This window comes from Pogoniulus pusillus, chromosome Z, assembly GCF_015220805.1.
Source record: "Pogoniulus pusillus isolate bPogPus1 chromosome Z, bPogPus1.pri, whole genome shotgun sequence".
In the NCBI taxonomy this organism is placed as follows: domain Eukaryota; kingdom Metazoa; phylum Chordata; class Aves; order Piciformes; family Lybiidae; genus Pogoniulus; species Pogoniulus pusillus.
In genome coordinates this window covers 91,133,170-91,153,731 of record NC_087309.1, presented here as the reverse complement: position 1 = coordinate 91,153,731, position 20,562 = coordinate 91,133,170, and the positions used below count along the sequence as shown (strand labels likewise).

At 38.9% G+C, this 20,562-nt stretch overlaps 1 protein-coding gene across 1 annotated transcript in view; it reads right to left on the bottom strand.

The window, feature by feature from the left end:
• Positions 1-10,269: 10,269 nt before the first annotated feature.
• Positions 10,270-20,562, bottom strand: part of CAMK4 (calcium/calmodulin dependent protein kinase IV) — a 202,829-nt gene continuing 192,536 nt past the window's right edge. Inside the window, exons 10-12 of the mRNA XM_064140726.1 lie at positions 18,662-18,788; positions 16,968-17,120; positions 10,270-14,670 (exon numbers count right to left, since the gene is read on the bottom strand). Coding sequence (XP_063996796.1) covers positions 14,506-14,670; positions 16,968-17,120; positions 18,662-18,788 — 445 coding nt within the window. The 3' untranslated portion in view covers positions 10,270-14,505. The remainder of the gene's footprint in view (positions 14,671-16,967; positions 17,121-18,661; positions 18,789-20,562) is intronic.

Below are 20,562 nucleotides of genomic sequence, written 5' to 3'. Positions count from 1 at the left end.
TATGGGCATTTTTCAGTGTTGTAACTGCAACTTAACTACCATATACAATGTTCTCAGTGCATACGTAAAGAAATGCCCTTTACAGATGATCAAAAGCTCATTTAAGTTGTTGGGTGTCTTTCTGTAGTTTTTAGTGGACTTCTAATCACACAGTTAAAATAGCAAGCATCTAGATCTGTGGTACTCTACAATTCTAAAGATTTTTTTTTTAACTTAAATTGGCATGAGGTTGGGTTTGTTTTGTTTTGTTTTGTTTTGTTTTGTTTTGTTTTGTAGTATTCTTTAACTGATAATCCTGCAATCACTAAAGCAAAAGAAAGAACCAGTAGCTTGCTTCAGGTATAGGCATTGGTGTAGTCTCAACAGCACAGACAGACAGTGTGCTAGTACAGTGCATAGAAGCATTCTGTGGCAATACTCCTAGACTGATTGTTGCACTAAATGAAATTAGCATTGTAAAACATAAACAAATGAAGGCCAAAGCTCAAGATGCAGAACTATTCAGATCTGCTGGAGGATGGAGGCTGAAAGTTTTAAGGATGTTTAGCCACCAAGGGATGCTGGCAGGTACATAGCAGGAACTTTAAAAAGATTGTGCTGATAGGAATTGAATTATCTTTAAAATCTAACATTAATCTTTCAGTGTTGGTGTGCATTATAGGACATTGTAATTATCTTTGTGCTTTACTGGTGCAAATAGACACGAGTTTGGCTGTGTAGCAGTGAGGGAAAGTACCTTGCAGCCCTAATATGTTGAGCCAGGTACTAGTAGTGAACATTCAGAAAAAGAAAAAAAATGTGGAGTAAAATTGTTCCCCTGGAATATCATCTGTTTTGACAGTGACCAATGTGGTCAAACTCCGAACAGTGGAGGCTTTTCTTTCTTACTGCTTAATCAAAGAGGTAGAGAAACCATGAGAACCAAATATAGTGAAGGGCTCTTCCAGCATGCTTCATATATTAAAACATTTAATACTGTTTAGGACGGTTAAAAAAAATAGCAGTAAAAAGCCTTTGATTCCTTCATAGGCTTTCATGCCAGCTCCCTGTTGGGTTTTTTAGATTCTGTGGTTCCCGGCAAACTCTTAGGTTACTCTTTCTGTCTTTTCTGCTTTTCCTGTTTTCCTCACAGTACTGAACATTCACAAAGTGATCTTAAGTCACTAAGGACACGCTTTTCTAGCATGCTAGGTTCTACTCTTTTGTAGTACTGGTACCTTTGCAGTTCTGCTCTGTGAGATAAATGTTGACATGATTATAGATAAATCTATGTGACATGTACTCTGTTTAATTATTCCCTGTTATAAAGATTCTATGTATCTGCATATTCATGTTTTTTAAGTCTGATGAAGCTGACTAATGGAGGGGTCATGATACAAATGTTTATGGAGAAAAATACTCCATTGCTCGATAAAAAGCTCAGTTTAAGTCAACACAGAGTCACTTCAGTGCTAGAGCGATGAGTCAAAAGGAGCATAAGACACTTTTAGGATGATGTTTGTACAACACTGGTTGCTGCAGAAATAATTTAGAGATCTATGTTCCAGATACCCATTATAAAGGTTCTAACACCTTAGCATGGATTCAGTTGAATCTGCTGATGAGTATTTGATATCATGATGATGTCATACCAGCTTTAAAATGAAAATACTGTCCAGAGCAAATTTGTATGGGGCTTGAAGTTCAGACTGAAATGTGAAAGGCTTCATGTTTCTGATTGCTGTTTCCAGTTTTCATTTTGGGATGTTGATCTTTTCTGCTGGGCTTGATGTGATTTTGGCGGGTGTTGGGGTGAATTTTTGTTGCTGGCTTCTGCTGCTGTTTCTGCTTTTGCTATGTGTCTCTGCTAAGGTAATTGTACACGGTATCATCTCACTAAACTCTTTATCTCAACCCAGGGGTTTTTGTGTTACTTTCCCTCTTGGTCTGGCAGGGTAGAGCTTGCTTGTGAGAGCAGGCCGTCTTAAACCAGGACATGCCTCTAGAGTACCTGTCCTTGTTTAGTATTGTTGTGGAAGGCCAGTGTAGGCCTAAATATATCCTGCCTTGTCCAGACATGCTTTCCGTGTTCTTCCTCCTGCTATCTGGGGAAGCAAGAGCAGGAAAGGAAGACAAAGGCCTGGTGCCATCAAGTCTTTTCCAAGTTGCAAATAGGACACCCCATGGCAACCACGTGAGATTCAAATGGAGAGAAACTAACCTGGCATGAGGCAGACACTCGGAGAGGCTAGCCTTCTCTCTCTTAGCATGTGGGAGGGGCGGGCTAAAACAAAACAACAAAAAACCAAAACCCACCCTTGGGAAGTAGGAGTCAGGGAGGGGGATTGGAATGAAGACATCACAATAAATGAAGAAGTGGCCACTGACCTGCTGTGCCACTTAAATGTACACAAGACTGTGAGGATGGATGGGCACCCAAGGGTGGTGAAGGAGTTGGCAGATGCGCTCACCAAGCCACTTTCCATTATTTACCAGAAGTTTTGGCTAACTGGAGAGATGCCAATGGACTGGAGGGTAGCTAATGTAACACCTGTCTACAAGAAGGGCAGAAACAATGACCTGGGAAACTGTAGACCTGTCAGTCTGACCTTGGTACCAGGGAAGGTCATGGAGCAGGTCATCTCAAATGCCATCACACATCATATAGACAACAACAAGAGGATCAGGCCAAGTCAGCATGGTTTTATGAGAGACAGGTCCTGCCTGACCAACCTGATCTCCTTCTCTGACAAGATCACCTGGCTACTGGATGAGGAAAAGACTGCTGATGTTGTATTCCTAGATTTTGAATATTCTTTTTTTATTGCTCCCCACAAAATTCTTTTAGACAAATTGTCTCCTCATGACTTGAATGAGCACACTGTCTCCTGGATAAAGCACTGGCTGGACAGGAGGGTCCAGAGAGTGGTAACTAATGGAGTTGAATTTAGTTGGCAGCTGGTCAGGTGTTCCTCAGGGATATGTGTTGGGAACACTTCTTTAACATCTTTACTGACAAGCTTGATTCAGGCATAGAGTGTGTCATACGTAAATTTGCAGATGAGACTAAATCAGGTGGCAGTGTTAATTTGAATGAGAGTAGAGAGACTCTTCAGAGGGACTTAGATAAGCTAGATCAATAAGCCAACATTAATGGGATGAGTTTCAACAAGGCCAAATGCCAGGTCCTGCACTTGGGTCACAATAACCCCAAGCAATCCTACAGACTTGGGGCAGTGTGGCTGGAGAGCTGCCTGGCAGAAAAGAATCTGGGAATTGTAATAGGCAGCTGAATATGAGCCAGCAGTTTGCCGAGGTGGCCAAGAAGGCCAATGGCATCCTGGCTTGTATTAAAAATGCTGTGGCTAGCAGGAATAGGGAGATGATGATTGACCCCTTCTACTCAGCTTTGGTGAGGCCACACCTTGAGTACTGTGTTCACTTTTGGGCACCGCAATGAAAGAGGTGGAGGTGCTGGAACATATCCAGAGAAGGGCAACAAAGGTGGTGAAGGGTCTAGAGAATAAATCTTATGAGGAGTGATGGAGAGAGCTGGGGCTGTTTAGTTTGAGTAAGAAGAAGCTAAGGGAGATCTCATTGCTGTCTGTAACTACCTGAAAGGAAGTTGTGGAGAGGCTAGTGCTGTTCTCTTCTCACAGGTAATTTGAGACAGAACAAGGGGGAATGGTCTCAAGCTGAGACAGGATAGGTTTCTATTGGATGTTAGGAAAAAGTTTTTCACAAAGTGTTCAGGCACTGGAATGAGCTGCTTAGAGAGGAGATTGAGTCACCTACCCTGGATGTGTTTCTTTGTCATTTGGATGTGGTGCTTAGGGATATGGTTTAAGGTGAATCTTGCAGAGTAGGGTTATAGGTTAAACTTGGTGATCCTGAGGGTCTTTTCCACCCTGGATGTTTCTGTGATTCTGTTTATACACTTGTTTGTGTTCTGCCTTAAAGGGTATAAGTAAGCCCTAGCTCACATAATATGATGAATTTTGGTAAACTGCCATTCTGATTGGGTAAGCTCTGTGGCCAAAGCGCCATTGGTCTCAGGCTGAATTGATAAAAGCAGATTAGCAGGCAAACACAATGTGCTCTCTCTCTGCTTCTGCCTTATCATGCCTCATTGCTCTCTGCTGTTGTATCCTGTCATGCTCTTGCCTTATTTGCTTTGCAGTATTACGTCTGCTAAGTTCCAAGCCAGCTTTTCTGCATAATAACAAGCCCTGGTACTTTGGGTTTGTCTGTCTGGAAACTTGCTGTGCTCAAGTTTACTGGGGATTAGCGTTAAGTGCCTCACGAAGTGGTGAGAAGTGCCACCAGCATTGCACCTATCTGCACATCTTCAAGACATCCTGGTTGCACCTCTGCAAACCTCTGTGCCAAGTCTGGAGTCATCTAAGAGGAGCTGAGATCAGGTCAGAGATTATCTGCCTCTCTGACAGCACCCTTTTTAGAGCCTGGGAAGATTCAGAAGCCTCAACAGCTGTTAAGACACCAACAGAAGTCCCTTCAAGTTTTTGGATACTGTCTGGGAACTATAATTCAGCCCCACAGTAAGACTTTCTCAAGATGTCAGTTTGAGTGCTGCTTTTGCTTTGGGTTCCAGTCTGGTGGCATTACAGCTAACTAGCCTTAAATTTGTGTTGCTAATTTAAGATTCAAGGCACACTGGGGACACAGGGCAATACTCAAGGAATCCATATGAGCAGTTGAAAATATGAGTACTTTTTTGTTTGGGCACCGTATGACCCCTCCTCATCTCTATGCCTGACAAGATTTTAAATTCTCAAAATTTAGAGGGGGAAGATGACGTGGAGGGGTTTTCTCTATTCCTCCCCTGTTAGGGGGAGGTGAGAAATTAATTTGAGGTGGTATTATTTTTTTATTAAAATTAATATTTACAAATTTGTACCACCCCCAACCACTATGAAATCAGGTTCATTTGCAAGTTTATGAAAACAGCTTGGGATATATTTACAGGGTTTGATTATTAAATGGAAATATCAAATTATCAACAAATATAGACAGAGAGAAATTCCCTTAGGCTTAATGCCTCTTAACAACTATACTGTTTGCCCAGCAAGGGCTGAAACTCTGTGTGCTCTTCAGACAGAGGTAACTTATATTACAATGAGATCAAAGCTTACTTAGATGTGTTGCTCTTAGGTATTGATCATTAATTACCCTCCCGGGATTGTCACAACATGTGCCCAGTATTTGGGGTCTTGGTAGAGCTGGTATCTGTCCCGGCTTGCAGGGAATGATAAGGGTTCCCAGTCTCTGGGTTTAACAGGATTTTCTCTGACCTTCTCTCCTGGGGTGAAGTGGTCATTGCCTTGGAGCTGTTGCTTCTTCTGGATGCTGTGTCCAGGGATGATCAGCTGGCAGGATTTCCCCGGTGCAGGAGGATTTGTCCGTGCAGCTTCTAACACAGTCTCACAGCTAGCAGGCTGTGTTTGCAGGTTTGCAGACAATCTGAGGGTCTGCTGGGCCTGGATCTTTCCAGACTTACAGAACAGCTGGCAAGCAGGGTCTATGCCGTGCTTCAGGAAGACGAGCTCCGTAGATAAATGCAAGGCAGCAAGCCAGTATGTACGGCTGCTCTTGAGCTTAAGCAGGGGGCTCTCAGCTCCCTATATATGTATGAAGTGCAGGCGTGCATGCCCTCTGCTTCTCAAAGGGTTCGCTGACAGCTTAACTGCACCTTGAGATCAATGCAAGAGGTCTGTGCCTCAGTAATGCTTGCAAGTGAGTAAGGCCTGATCCTGTGTCTAGGCCATGCAAGCAGGTCAGGGCAGCGGGGTGCTGCTGTGGATCAGAGCTGAGTCTGAACGCTCTAAATGCTCTGACCTTCTGAACAGTCTGAACCATCTGACCACGTGGTGCTGCTATGCACCCCTCTTTATAGGCTCTGGGCCGAGATTTGTGGCTCATTTGGACATCTACAGTGACCAATCAGGTTGGCAGTAAGCCAAACCTTACCCCAATAGGCAGTAGATGTTTACCTGGACCTCCCAATAGGGGATTACCTGGGCGGACCCCAGGGGCACACGGGCTGGGTGTGTGTGGGTTACACAACCTGTTTACTGCCTCGTGAGTCCTGGCAGAAAAACATGTCCAGGCATATAGAGGCATAGAGAAGCCTCAGTTTTGGGGCTGCTGCCCCTCCACCACAGAAGATAAGAAATTACAGTAAACCATCTCACTGGAGCATGAGGAATGTCCCTCCCACAAAACAGGACTTAAGTGTGGAGCTCCTGCATACACACCCATCTCTGATGAATTTCACAATATTATGGGTCAACAAATTCATCTAACTTAAAAGATAAAATGAAGACATGAACATCTGTACAGAAACACAGCCCATTTGATCTGAGATGCTGAACATTTTACAAGACCAGCAGTGGTAGAGTCTTCACCAGAAGGCCATCATACGCTACGTAGTTAGTGACTGTCACATTAGTTAACCTAAGCTGGGCTGGACCTGTGCCCTGTGCATGTTCTCTGGATGCAAGATAAACTTACATAGCTAATAAATAGCAGAGGAGCCTTCAGGCAGCTTCCACGCAACACTAATCATTACATCTCCTGTCTGGTCTTTCCTGTATCTGACGTTGCAACAAGGAGTCATCATGTTGACATCCTTTCTGATGAAATAACAAGTAATTTGATAACTGAAATTATTAATTACTTAAAGAAAATCCTGTAATAAGTAACAAAAAATAGGGTAACACTTCACAGGCAGGATCTGCACAGCATGCTGTGCCAGGAGGCTGTTTGCTCCTTCACAAATCAGAGTTTACAGCATTTGAAGGAATGGAAAATTACCTGTACTCTTCTCTCTTTCATTATTGAGTTTCACTAATAATGAGCTCTTCAAGTGATACTTTGCAGAGGCTAATTACCTTTTTACTGGCATTATAAAGAACCAACATTTTATGATAGAAAACATCAAGTGCTGTATTGTGCTCTACATGGGCAAAACATCTTTTGTGTTCTGCTGGTGTGCTCCCCCCAGACATACCATAGAAATGGAGCATTTGTGGAAGGGAAATTAAGGAAACCTGATGCTCAGCACACATACTACCTGCTATGCACCTCTTGCTTGAAGAAATGGAAGTGCAATAATGAAGAAAAAGAGAAGTGTGCTTCTTCTGCAAAGAGGCTAAGCTAAGGTAATTGTGCATTGTATTATTAGATTAATTTGATTATTAGCTAAGGTAATTATGTGCTGTGATTATATCTTTTGTTATATTGAACTCCTATCTTTTTATCTCAACCCCAAGTTTTGTGTGTTACTTCTCCCCTCGCTTTTGTGTTGGGGAAGCAGGCAGGTTAGATCTTGTGCTTAAACATTACACAAACTTACTTTGCTATCCAACTGCTAACATTTTGAGAGGAGGTAAGGAAACTATATTTCAAGATGGAATTCTGTCAAGATTGTGCTAACAAACAGATAATACTTGTTGTTATATCTTGCCTAGTGATGACTATTGTTCTTCATCCTGCCTGAACACCAGCTGTCAGTAAATAATAGATGCAAGAATTTCTAGATTTATTGGTTTATTTAGAATCAAATCAGTCATGCAAGTCATTAGTTAAAAATAGACTTCCCACCATCATGACATGTTTGTTTTGCCATGCAAGCATGAAAGCAGATACATTGGTCCCAAACACAACATGCTGAAACAGTAAAACTTTTTTTTCCTGGTTCCAGTTTCTATCTGGTTCATTTGCACAATATTGGAAAAGTTACTCACTAGCAGGCTTCATGTGAAGTAAAAGTGTACAGATAAAGAAGCAATCCATAAATTTCTATTTAATTTCTAATATCTTTGCTAGTACAATGTAAGGATTTATTACACATTAAGTAGTAAAAGGAGTCAGATACACAAGACATGGAGATAATTTAAGGATGTCTAACATATATATATGATATTTTTCACTGTTAGTTTAAAGATTCCAGCAGCCATTTCTCTAAGAACAACAAACTTCTGTAACAGGCTTATAAAATACTTTGTTACAAGTCAATAGCACCATTTTTCTGCTTGTCTTGGAAGCATCAGCATATTCCCTAAATATGCAGCATGTGTTCCTCTTGAATTAACTGAAGCACAAAACTCATTGGTTATGATCTGGTCCTCATCCAACCTCTAAGCCAAGAGCCACCAGGGAACTCCAAAACAATGCCAAGGCAGATACAAGCCCTTAATGTATCACACTTCTTTATGTTTAAACCAGATTAAGCCAATGAGCTTCTCATTACTGGATCTTGAGCAGCTAGCCACTTTGCTTGGTGACTAACAGACACACAAGGGTATGGTGTTACAGCTCCTTGGGACTCGACAAACTGCTTCCCCCAGGTGACACAGTGATTCTCCTCTTCTCCCACTTCCTTGCAAGCTAGATCAGCCACTCTTCCTGCTCTGAAAGACCGATCAATTTCATCTTAGTCTTAGGGGTTAGGGTTCACTCTCTCTCTAAGCATTAATCACTTCAGAGTTTTGGGTTTGGGGTTTTTTTGTTTGTTTGTTTTTTGTTGTGTTTTTTTCCCCATAATTATAGGCCTCTCAACACTGTACAGTCTGAAAAAAAAAGGCAACAACATCTTCCCCAACACCCCCACCCGCCAAAGCCCCAGTCCAACAAAACAACACCCCTTATGGAACATTAAATGACACTTTGACTATTAAATCAGTAGAATTACTATGATTTCTGATGCACATGTGGGGTGAACAATGAAGCAGTTCCTCTTGTGAATAGTAGCATGAAGACACAGGAGCTGGTAGTTTAACTGTTCTTGTTTCTGTAATTACTTTCAGTAAAACATCTTAGTTCCTAACAATTGTTTCCGTGCAGACAAGATGATAAAGATTGGAGCAGAGGAAACAAAATACACATAACCACACCAAGGGCCGTAGGTTGGTGGTGACCAATCTGGGACTCACTGCAGGGTCCCATGGATCATTGTCATTCCCAAAGAATGTACTTTTTAGAGAGGACATTGCTGTAATGGGACTTAGAAAATCCTTCAAAGATGTTTTAAAATACTTTTTTTTCTAAATATGCAGACCGTCCATTTGCTTAGTTTCAAAAAATGTTTCTTAACAAACTCCTGGTCACCATTTAAGGCTATTCTAAGTCCACAGCAAAATGAGGAAGCAACTGAGAACCACATTAATTGTATCAACAAAAGGGCTTTGAAGTCTTACAAATCAATAGTACTGTCTGTGGTAAGATTTTTCCATCCAGAGGAAGTTGATTCTGTGTACTTTTATGGTACTTTCACTTATGTGGCTGATGGTGATGTCTGGAAAACAAGGAAATCAAGGTAACCTGAAATCCTGGAAAACACATAGACAATTGCCACCTTATTCCTTGCCCAGACAAACCTAAGAAGGAGCTCTCTGTAATATGGTGTAGTGGTTTTGTTGTGAGCATTTATTGTTTGGTGGTACTTAGAGATTTGTTGTGGTGGTTGTGCTATTTTCATGTAAAGCTAGCATTTTCAAGTAACGCATGGGTCTTGCTCTTACTCTTCATACACTCTGGTTAGTTAAGAATAATAATTTGATTGGATAATTTAATTACTGAACATTTGCAAAATCCACTGCTCCTCCAGTTGTCCAAGTAGTGAGAAAGAATTCTTTAGGCAGGATTAAAATAACATTACCTTATCACAACTAATGTTGTGCCCAACACTGCTTCTTTGACAGGAGTTGGAACAGAACTTCCCTCAGGGCTCCACTATCAAGGAAACATGAGTGACCAGCAGATGACTTCATGCACAGTTAATTTAAATATCCTAGGTTAACAAAAAGACTTTATTTTGGAAGAAGTAGCTTGAAAGGGCGTGACAGATGATACTGAAGGCTGATATGCACAGCCCCATGAACAGTTCTGTGGATGAATAAATACACCTCAGTGGCTATTGGATCATATTGTCTCTGGTATATGTCACATGCCATTTGCATATGTAAATCATAGCCAATGGCTCATCTCAGCTTTTGAGTTGCCATGTAAACAGGAGTTAGGCTTTTTTTCTTCTTTGATATTGTTCTGTGTCTATGTACACAGATGCAATGATTGGCTCCACACAGTTATCTGTTATAAAGTAGATAATTATTTGCAGTTCCAGATAATAAATGGGACCAAGTGTTCACTTCACTGTTTTCTCTGCCAACATTGTAAGTGATAATGCTGCTTAAAATAAGAAAATGGAATTGAGTAAATAATATTAAAAAGGTCACTGGTCAAGTTACACAGAATTATGTCTACCAGGATTTTTTCTCTGAGTTCCTAAGTTTGATTTGCTTCTTTGGGTTGATCTAAACCAAATCTCTGTGGAAATTAAAAATATATCATTGATGAAAGAGACTCCTGGTACTGTGTATCAGAGCCTGACATGGTGCTTTTCTTGTGCCACTTTGCGTCACTTTGCTCTGAGTGCCTCACTCCAAGTGTTAGCAGCTTGTACAGTCAAAGCATCTACAACAGCCCAGGTGCCTTCATATTCTATTGGGAAACTAGCTCAAGATGCTAAATACTTTTCTGTTTCTGTCTTGCATTTATTGCACAGCACTCAGCTATTTCTCTTGGCAAGGTATATAGGCTTTTGATAAAGGAAACAGAAGGTGCCAGAAAACAATATGAGTCTAGGAAATGAAGAGGGAAAGTAGAAGCCAGACCACACCAGGGGGACTCACAGAGTCACTTGTACAAATGCACTCTTTTAGGGAACAAAAGCAACTCAAGGAGCAGGAATAAAATCATCTGACAGATTCAAGAGCAATTTACTACTAGGAAGTATGTGTTTGCTCCTATTGAGCTGTATAGAGCTGCTTCCACAGTGTTAGCTACTTCTTTCTGCCTGCCTGAGAACTTAGCAGCACTTCAGAGCATTGTACGATAATATAGAGAGTAAAACTTAAAGGGATGTTTTCTATTTTCCCATTTGAAAGTCTGGTTTCAAGAATAAGTGTTAACATGCATTTCTGATCAAATGACTTCTTGGGTTTGCATCCCTTTATGGTTCATCTTTTTTTTTCCAGTCCGTGGACCCCATGGAGCACCCAGAAAGAGCTGTAAGCTGCCAGTGAGTGGGAGAAGAGACATCTGACACTTGGCAGGTTTCAGCAGCACTGCACTGTCAGATTTGTCAGCTGCTCTTGAATCTGTCGAGTGCATTACTCTATGAGTAATGTTCTTAGTGCCTTCCCAAAAGTTTGGTTACCTCTTTTATCCTGCACTTCAGAGCACTGTGCTTTCTTTGCTGAGGCAGTCATTGCAAAGGAGATGCTGGGAAGTTTCTGTCACTTCCCTCTGTGTACCAGACAGCCTGCTTTCCTGCAGGGGCAGAGACTTTAGTGCCCTCCTTCTGAAGCAGATGCAGTATCACAAACTTTTGCCTCGATGCACTTTTGCATTCAAAAGTTTTAGTACATTGTGTCTGTGTCTTCAAAACATGCTAGCATAATGCAAAGTAAACTTCAGCTAGCAAACCAGCATCAGGCTTATGCAGTGCAACTTACTGTGCCATCTGCAAAACTGCGAGCAAAATTGAAAGTATATGAAATCTGTTTTGCTTTGGAGTGAATGTTCTGAACTTGTAAAAAAGTCTGTTGTGCAAAAGCAGGGCATTGTTAGCCATGTAACAGTAATCAAATCCTCAGCCTAGTTCTCAAATACTATACTATAATTTGCCTTTAAAAAAAAGTTCTGCTCAGATGCACAGTTAAATTCTTAAAAAAGATTACAAGGTTTCTCCTTCTGTATTTGTTGAACTTCGCTAATATATTGAATATTTGAAAAATGTAAAGCATAGAATTTTAACAGAAAAGAGCATCAATAATGTTCTACCTGATTTCAACAACAGATGTGGAGCTGGTCCACCTCCAGTAGTTTTCATGTGTGGTTTTTCAGCTACAGTAAGACATGGGTGTGGCAATTCTGAGTCTGAATTATGTCAGAATTATGTCTACCAGGAAGTGATCTTTCAGGTAAAAATGATGCATCTAACACTCTTTCTTCAGTTACATGAATACACCTTTGTGTCACTATTCCTTCTGTATAGTACTGTCACATAAGCCAAACACACTACTTCATTGAGCCACATATGAGTAATTTATTCAGCCCAGACTCCTCAGTTGTTTCATGTTGAGCATAATAAATGAAGTAAAACTAACTGAAGCCCCAGAGCCTATATGTAGAAGACTGAGATGACTTTGAGATTATGCTGTCACGCTGGGGTTTCCAGCTTCATGGCACTGATTCATACTTATGATATGCTATGACATAATTCAGCAAAGAATAATGTGAAGAATCAGGTGGGACTACTTTTTAGCTCAGCAAACCATGTCACAGATGAACATATTTTGACTCAAACACACAGAAGTGTTCAAAGAATGTGCAGCTGGCTCCATTTCTGCAGATTAGAAGCAACTAACCCAAACAAAGGAGGAAACTCAAAAGAAATTCAACCTCTTGCTGAATCTCCTCATTGACTGAACTTTGATGGCTTCACCACTTCTCCTCCTGTGGAGGAGACCTGTTGCTGAGAAATGCATTTCTTCTGCAGTCACCTTACAGGAGATAGGAAAGATTGGTGAAGGTGATAGATATATCCACCTGTTTCATTTTTTGCTGTCTTTTTAAGGTGATTATTCTTAGTGTTGGGGTTTTGGTTGTTCGGTGGTTTTTTGTGGGTTTTTGGGGTTGTTTTTTTTTTTTGTTTTTTTTTTTTTTTGGTTGGTTGGTTCCTTTGTTTTGTTGGTTTTGGGGAGGAGGTTGTGTGTTTTTTTTAGGGAATATCTGCAAAAGTGTCTTGTTGGCCTGTACACAGATAAAATGCTCCAAAAGCTATTTCATCTGACCTCTAAGTGTGTCACCTGGAAAAAGGATGGATATATGTACTTTAAATTTCAGACACTCTTAATTAGCAAACCTGTTCGTACACATGCAAAGAGTTATAAGAAATGGATAAAAAAAATCTCAAGTACCATACACTCATCAGCATGCATTCTTATCTAGTAAAGACAGTATCTTTCATACTCCTTTTTATGTTAATCTAGATTACATTTTATTTCTCAAACCTACCATATGAATAACAATGTATTTAATTTAATCAGGAAATGCAGCTACTGAAAGTTTTATTAATTACTTATTTTTTTCAAGGTGAGCTTTGCAAGGCCTATTAACATAAAAACAATTAAAGAGAAACTTTGAGTTAGGGTGTTAGGTAGCTAACAGTATTAAAAAGTTTCACAAACACAAATGACGTTGTACATCATGTTTTTGCCATGTATGTAATATTGATGACAGTTGCTATCAAAGTGATAACAGATAGATGTAAATGGTCGTACATACTGATGCATGTCAGGTTTTTCAATTCCTATCAATTACATTCAATAAAACTTCAAGATTACTGAAGAGCCTAGCCATAATTTTGCAAGCTGATCCATGCACACAGCTTTTAACTTAAACACAGGAGCTCTGGATGAATGAGAGATCTGTGGTGGTGGATCACTTCACAGGAGGGGCCCTTTGTTAGGAAAATCTGGACTAATTATGCAGAAACTGGTTACTCCTGAGGTTCAGCTATTTAGGAAGCAACTAGATTATGCTTGCTTGGTCCCAGACCTCATATAAGTTCATTTCCCCAGAGCAAATTCAGTAAATTATGGAATAGCTTCCTTTGAGCATTTACAACTTATGTAACTGCTAATTATTCCCTTAGGCCCTATCAAAATATCTTCTAGCTGCACAGTTCAGAAGTCAGTGAATAAATATAATAATATTTTAAAAATTTGCATCCACTCTGACCCTCTTTCAATATATCACTTTGTTTTGTTAACACTTTGCTAGAGAATGAAATGGCATAAATTTGAGTAATTTTGGTTGTCATTAAAATGCTGTATATCAAATAGGAAAATTCAGAATAAGGCATTCTCAATAAGCTTGAGGAATGTACATTTTCATGTCCAGCTGAATTAACATTTCAGTTTCTTCCTAGAAGTAGTGGAATGTTTTTTGCATATAAATCCCCAAATACTTTTTTAATTTTACAGATAAAAAGCACTATTTCATATATCAACTTTAAAAGCATTGGCTTGGTATTTCCTTCCAATTTGTATGCTGCAGGACTACGGATCTGGAAGGAAACAGTTCATGACATACAGAAGACATCTATTTTAATAAAACCAAATTAAATAGTATTGTGTTTCAAATGACTTCTAGAAACACTGTGTATGAAGCATATGCATTGTGGTAAATAGTTACTCATCCCCATGTTTTTACCTGCTGGTATTACTGCAAATAATACTGTTTCAATGACATGCCTTACGGAACAGTTTACTATTTTCACAAGCAGTCACATGCATTGATGGTAGGATCACCAGCCAGTGCATCTGGTACACCAAAGCAGAACCAGAGATGCCAAGCTTACCCATCTCTCTTGCTGAATGACAAGTTAGCTGTTGTATGAAATGACAGATCTCAGCTGAAACAAGGAAACATATTGACCTAAGACATTTCTTCTACAGCTGCTTCTGCTTCCTGAGTTGGTTTCTTTTCAGGTTTGCCATCATGGACAGGAGATGGGTTAGAGCTGTGCTTGTTGCTGTCATGTGCGCTGTGACTGCTGGCACTGCCGAGGCGAGTTGATGCCACCACAGCTTTTACTGCAGCCTGAGAAATAAAGGATCAAACAAACATTCCTTAAAGGACATGGTCTGTCAGGATGGCAGCCTCAATGTTATACCATTGGGGAACATAGTAACATTTAGCTTTCATGGTAATGTCACACACAGATCCCTGGGTGGGCCAGAACTGATTTAGAAGGCCAGCTTAACTATTCAATTGAAGTTCGAAAGACCTGTTTTCATAACATTACAACTTGGCCAAAATGAACACATCTTTTTTTTATCTGCAGGTAGTGCATTTTTTTGAGAAACTACTTCAGACCTGTCTTGTTGAAGTTAGATGGTAACAAAAAGTTATAATATTATTATGGATAATTCCTTGAAAAGTACACAAAGGGAGACAATATTTACCACTATTGCATATGCCAATCAGAACAGTGCAAAGCATATGGATAATTTCCTCTGTGTGTATGTGTGTGTACGTGTATATGTATATATATATATATATATACACACACACACACATATATATACATGTATGTATATAAATCCACACTGAGGATAGGCTTTCAGGCTCTCACACAAAATGTCATAAAATGAAGACAAGCATTAAGACAGTTATATTAGTTCCTGCATTAGAAGAGTTTTGTTGAGAAAACAAACACACAGAGGACAGGGGAAAAAATACTAATTTCTGTGTACAGCTATTTTTTACTTCACTAGCTTTTTTAGTTAGGCATCACAAAAGAAGCAGGTCTGCAGGAAGGGATGAGAAGTATGCATCTGATATAATTTACTCTCACTAGCTAGGTAGATGTTTATGAAATTAATTCAGCACAATCTGTGGAAAACCAAACCATGAGTCACAACTTCAGAGTTACTCTATTAAAAATGTGTCTTTATGTAAAGAAAGCCTGCTGCTGGACTTGTATGTTGAGGAAGAGAATAATTTTAGAATATTCTGTCTTAAACAACAACTAAATTCAGTACCTGGTTTTCTGCTTCATTTTATTTTTAGATTAGGAATTCATTGCCAAAAAAAGTATGCATAATTTTATGCATGTATACGTGTAAAACTATTAACTCTGCACTAAGTGTTAACTGCATTTATTTAACATTTAATCTTTAATGGAAAAGCAATGAAGAAATAAAATGCAACGGCTTTTAAACACAAGTATTAAATAGTTGACTCTAGGGTTCTAAATAAACTCAGTTTGATGATTAATGGTGTGAAAATACAAAGAGAACAAATGGAAAATAGGGAAAAATGCCTTTTGACCTTCTGGGCATGTAAAGTGTACTTAGAAATAACGACATTGATGACTCTGCTTGTGTCTGAAATAATTTTGATATAACAACTCTGCATGCCATCATCAGTAGAGGTTCTCTGACACAGTTCCCTAATAATAATGGGAAAAAAAAAAAAAAAAAAAAAAAGCAAAGTTAAGGGTCACTGTGTATTTGGTTTTGTGCAGGAGTTACAAAGCCCTCAGACAAGATGCTGTAAGTCTTACTCCCCAGACTTACAAAGGCAGCTTCGCTATAACTTTTGGTAATAATTCCTGTGTTGAAATTCTGGTAGTCTCTCCTAAGCATACACAAATCTTTAGCAACTAGAGAAAGGATTAAGGGAGAAGCAAGTTTCCTCATGTTATGTCATTTAGATGCCTAGCTGCCTAGTGTTTGCACCTAAAAATATTTTCCTGTTTCTTCCCATAGTATGTGTGAAAAGGAGTACACAAGTGACTTGCAGTGCTTAATTTTCTAATGAAGAACAATGTCACACCTATCCTAGCATAGGTACTTGGAAATGCATGTTTGGGCCTCTTAATGTCAACCCACATATTTTATGGACCTACATGTCTGAAATATTGATCATATATCGTACAGAGGATGGTTGACATACCTGTTTTGTATTGATAGGTAAATGTGACTTACAGATTATGCTATAGTAGATTAAATATCTTCCAGATTTATGAATGCTCATGATACTCAGAATTTTCTCTTTTTTCTGCTGAGTATTCTAAGTGTTTGCAAATGGTACAGGACATAGAGATGGACAGAAGCAAGTGAAGAAGCAAGGGTTACAAGAGGGTAAGGGATTTTTAAAAGTTGTGTAAATTCTCAGCAGTTCTCTCTATGTAGCTAGAGTTATCAATCAACGTGTTTGGCTGCAGAGATTGACTAAATTAATTTAAACTCTTGAATTTTCTTCAGTTATCTGAAATGAGAAGCTCCATAGTGTTATGGAATGCTGTCCTGAAAATTGTTCAAGGTTTCTGTAAGGCCACTAAGTTAATTGCATGTTTTGATAGTCATAACAGGGACTGTCCAGAGACTTGCCTTAAGCTTGCGCCGGGCATTGAATTCTTGAAGTTTCTTCTGTGCATTGTCCATATGTGCAAAGTTTGCTGCTTTCCCTGTGACCCATGGGTGCTGCAAAGCCTGTAGAGTAGTGAGGCGTTTCTTGGGGTCTAAGACAATCAACTTTTTAACCTGCATCACAAGGAAGAAATGCAGAAAACTGTTAACTTTATTCTACATTTATATTTTCTGAGCTTTGCATTTTGGGATTTCTGTCTTGGTTTGGAATGCATCTTACACAAATACATTCTAAGAAACAAATATGAACTTGCATTTGGGTCTTATCATGTATTTTGGTTTTGGCACTTCTTATCCCTCTATAAATAACATATGAATAAGACACCTACTAAGGGACAAGAGAGGAGAATTAACTAGTTACCATCATTTGTGAAAGTATGCACTAACGTAGTTGACCTGTGTCCACTATAGGTTGTTGTATGTCTGAACTGTCACATCAACTCTAATTGATTCTCAAAATACCGCTAGCAAGGCTAACAGGATCTCACCTTCCAGATCTGGACAAGGTTTAAACCAAATTAGAATGTTTAGATTGTAGTGTATGCAACTGACAGAATTGTGCCATGCAGTCACTGCCAGGTACATCCCAAACGAAATGTTTCTTTCAGTCACTGTAAAACGTCACACACATATGAACTAGAAGGTACTGTACAAGTATTTCTCTCTTGGTCTGCTCTGAAGATAATGCTGTTTATACCTCTGAGCTTTGCTGCAGAAAAAAAATAGAGATCAGTATAGATCAAAGCATTTCATATGTAATAAGGAAGTAGATTTGCTGCAGGCTGCCTTTATTTGGGTTTTGACAACACAAGGCAGTATATGATTTTTGTTTGGTTTTGTTTTATTACCTTAAAAACAATTAACATCTAATAAAACAACAACAAAAAAGTGCTTTGAACTTCTACATTCACTCAATTTGAGGCATCTTAAATTACATTACCAATAATTAATTATGCTTCATTATATGCCAATTATATGTATAATATGGAACTGATCATTTGTGTCCTGAGTGTCAAGAAAATAACTGAACTGTGCAAGATTTTGTTGAGTAAAAATCAAACTTAATCATACCTATCTTTGCAGATCAGAATCTCCTGGATCCAATTTACTTTATCTAATAATAAAAATAATACAGTGCAGATATACCAGCCCTTCCATTTTGTTAATTAGCCATATTTAAAAGTAAGTGAAAGCTTAAATGGATGGAAAAAGGCTGTCAGCAAAGGTGTTGTAGAGTGAACTTGACCCCTTTTCATAGTCTTCCTCGAAAATTCAAACTCATAAACTACACAAAATACCAGGGTTTATACCTCTGTTACCCTGAAGGTAACACTGTAAAGAGGAATGATGAAAAACCTCAGACCTCCTAACATGAGAGGCTGGCATACATACTATGACAGTTACCAACAGTCTGTGTCTTAGTTAACAGAAATACTTGAACATCCCTGGTTTTAAGTGCAAAACTGCAGCACTGGACTGATGGGATACTTAACAGCACCATGATAGACCAGAGAGAAGAAAAGTAAGGTACTATATGAACAATTCATTAACCAATTATTATGACCCTAACCCAAAATGGACTGTCTTTCTCAATGGAAATTACATTAGCCGAATACATATCATCAAAGATACTGCAATCTTTTTATTTTACTTACTAAATCCTTGGCAGTCAGAGACACATCATCCCACCAAGGGGACACGAAGTCATATTCACAATTCAGGATTCTCTTAAACATGTACTGATCTCCCCTTTCATCATAGAATGGTTCAAAACCACAAAGTCTGCAAGTATTAAAAAAAAAAATTATCAAAGATAACTAGCCTTGAGTTGTTAAAAACAGTTACTGGTATTGTCTTTCCCTGCTTCATGTACTGTAGATGACCTTGGGAAACCAGACCTAAATCTACTTATGAAGTCCTAATTGTAGAGACCAGAGAAAATGTGGTCATAAATACACACAAGCACAGGGTAAGGCTGATCAAACTACAAGTATTCCATTTTCACATGTCTGTAGTCACAGCTATTACTATAGCAGCTTACCATAAAGTTAGCCATGCAGCACTTGATATCTGTTTACCTTCTACAAGCCAGTAAATATCTTACAGCAGTTCTTCAGTCAGCTGGTCTCAGGTTGAAGACCCTTGGACTTGAAACCTTTGCTCAACCCTCTCTTCTGTGAGTCTTCTCCAGTTGTATGCCTTTCTGAAGTGGATGCAAATGCCATCCAGTATGGCCACACAATGGAGTTGTGAATTAGTGTAATTTCTTTGCTAACAAATCCTGACCTTGAATTTGATTTTCTTGAACTGTTTACAAGCACAAAGTCAACATGTTCATAAAGCAGTTGTCAGAATCCCTTTCCTTAGGAATAGGAATTATCTAAGGAACATTTTACGCTTGAAGCTGAAGGTTTTGTGTGTCCAGTTAGTACTGGTTTTTCATTCTATTCATCACTGTAGGTTCTTTCATTTTATCATGTACACAATGTAAGAATCTTAGGCTGGTTTTAATAATTTTTTATTCTCACCGATGACTGTATCTAGGAATATATTGAACAGCACAGATTCTGACAAAGACCCACACTGCTAGCACTATGCAAAACAAACTCATGGAGGTAGTTTCCATTTATATAACATACTTTTTTTGTCACTTCATTGCGTTTTAATCATGTCTGCACACATACTCAGATGTTTTTAATTGAATTTCCTATTCGTTCAATAGGTCTTCTATGCTAAATGGATTTATCTGCTACTCTGCCTCCAGAAAATGCAACTAGGAATGACATGATGACAGGAAAACACCAGCAGATCATAAAGAACAAGAAAGCAATAGATATAGAAAATGTAACCCTAGATATTAACTTGCTTTTACATTTATAATCCAAATCAGTGTGCTTAATGTCACAAAAAAAGAGGACCTGTTCAATGAAGAAATGTGGGTTTTGGAATGGAGTGTGGCAGTAGATGGAACAGCTGTGTTGCTGAAAAGGAGAAAACCTCTACTGTAAGCACATTCTCTTTGCCTGCCTCTCTCACCAATAATTCTGAATAGCTCTGGTCCCCATGGGGCAATTTTCCTGGTTGGGGTTGTTGGGCCAGCAAATCATTTAGCCAAAACTGGCTTTTGGATATGAGATAACTGATGATATACAGGGAGACCATGCTAAAGGCTTACAGTGACTATATTGGAAGCCTAAGTGACTATTTACGCCTGAAAATATTTTCATCATACGGAAATTTTCTACATTAAAAAAATATTCAGTTTCAGCAGACAGATATTTTTGCTACATGCCAAATTAGATGACTAAAAGTAGAGGTGTGTAAGACCCATCATGGCTGTTCTTGATATAATTTTATTATGAAAATCTGTTTTATTATGGCAATTAATTTAAAAACAATTACCTATTGATTATAGAAGAATGAATGTAAATACCTTCAAAGTCAAGGAGCGATTACCATACAGTGTTTTGTGATCTTTTAAGGAAGTTACAAAAAAACTACCTTTAATTAAAACCAAATTTTCTATCCAGGCAAAGCCTCTGTATTTGTTGATCAG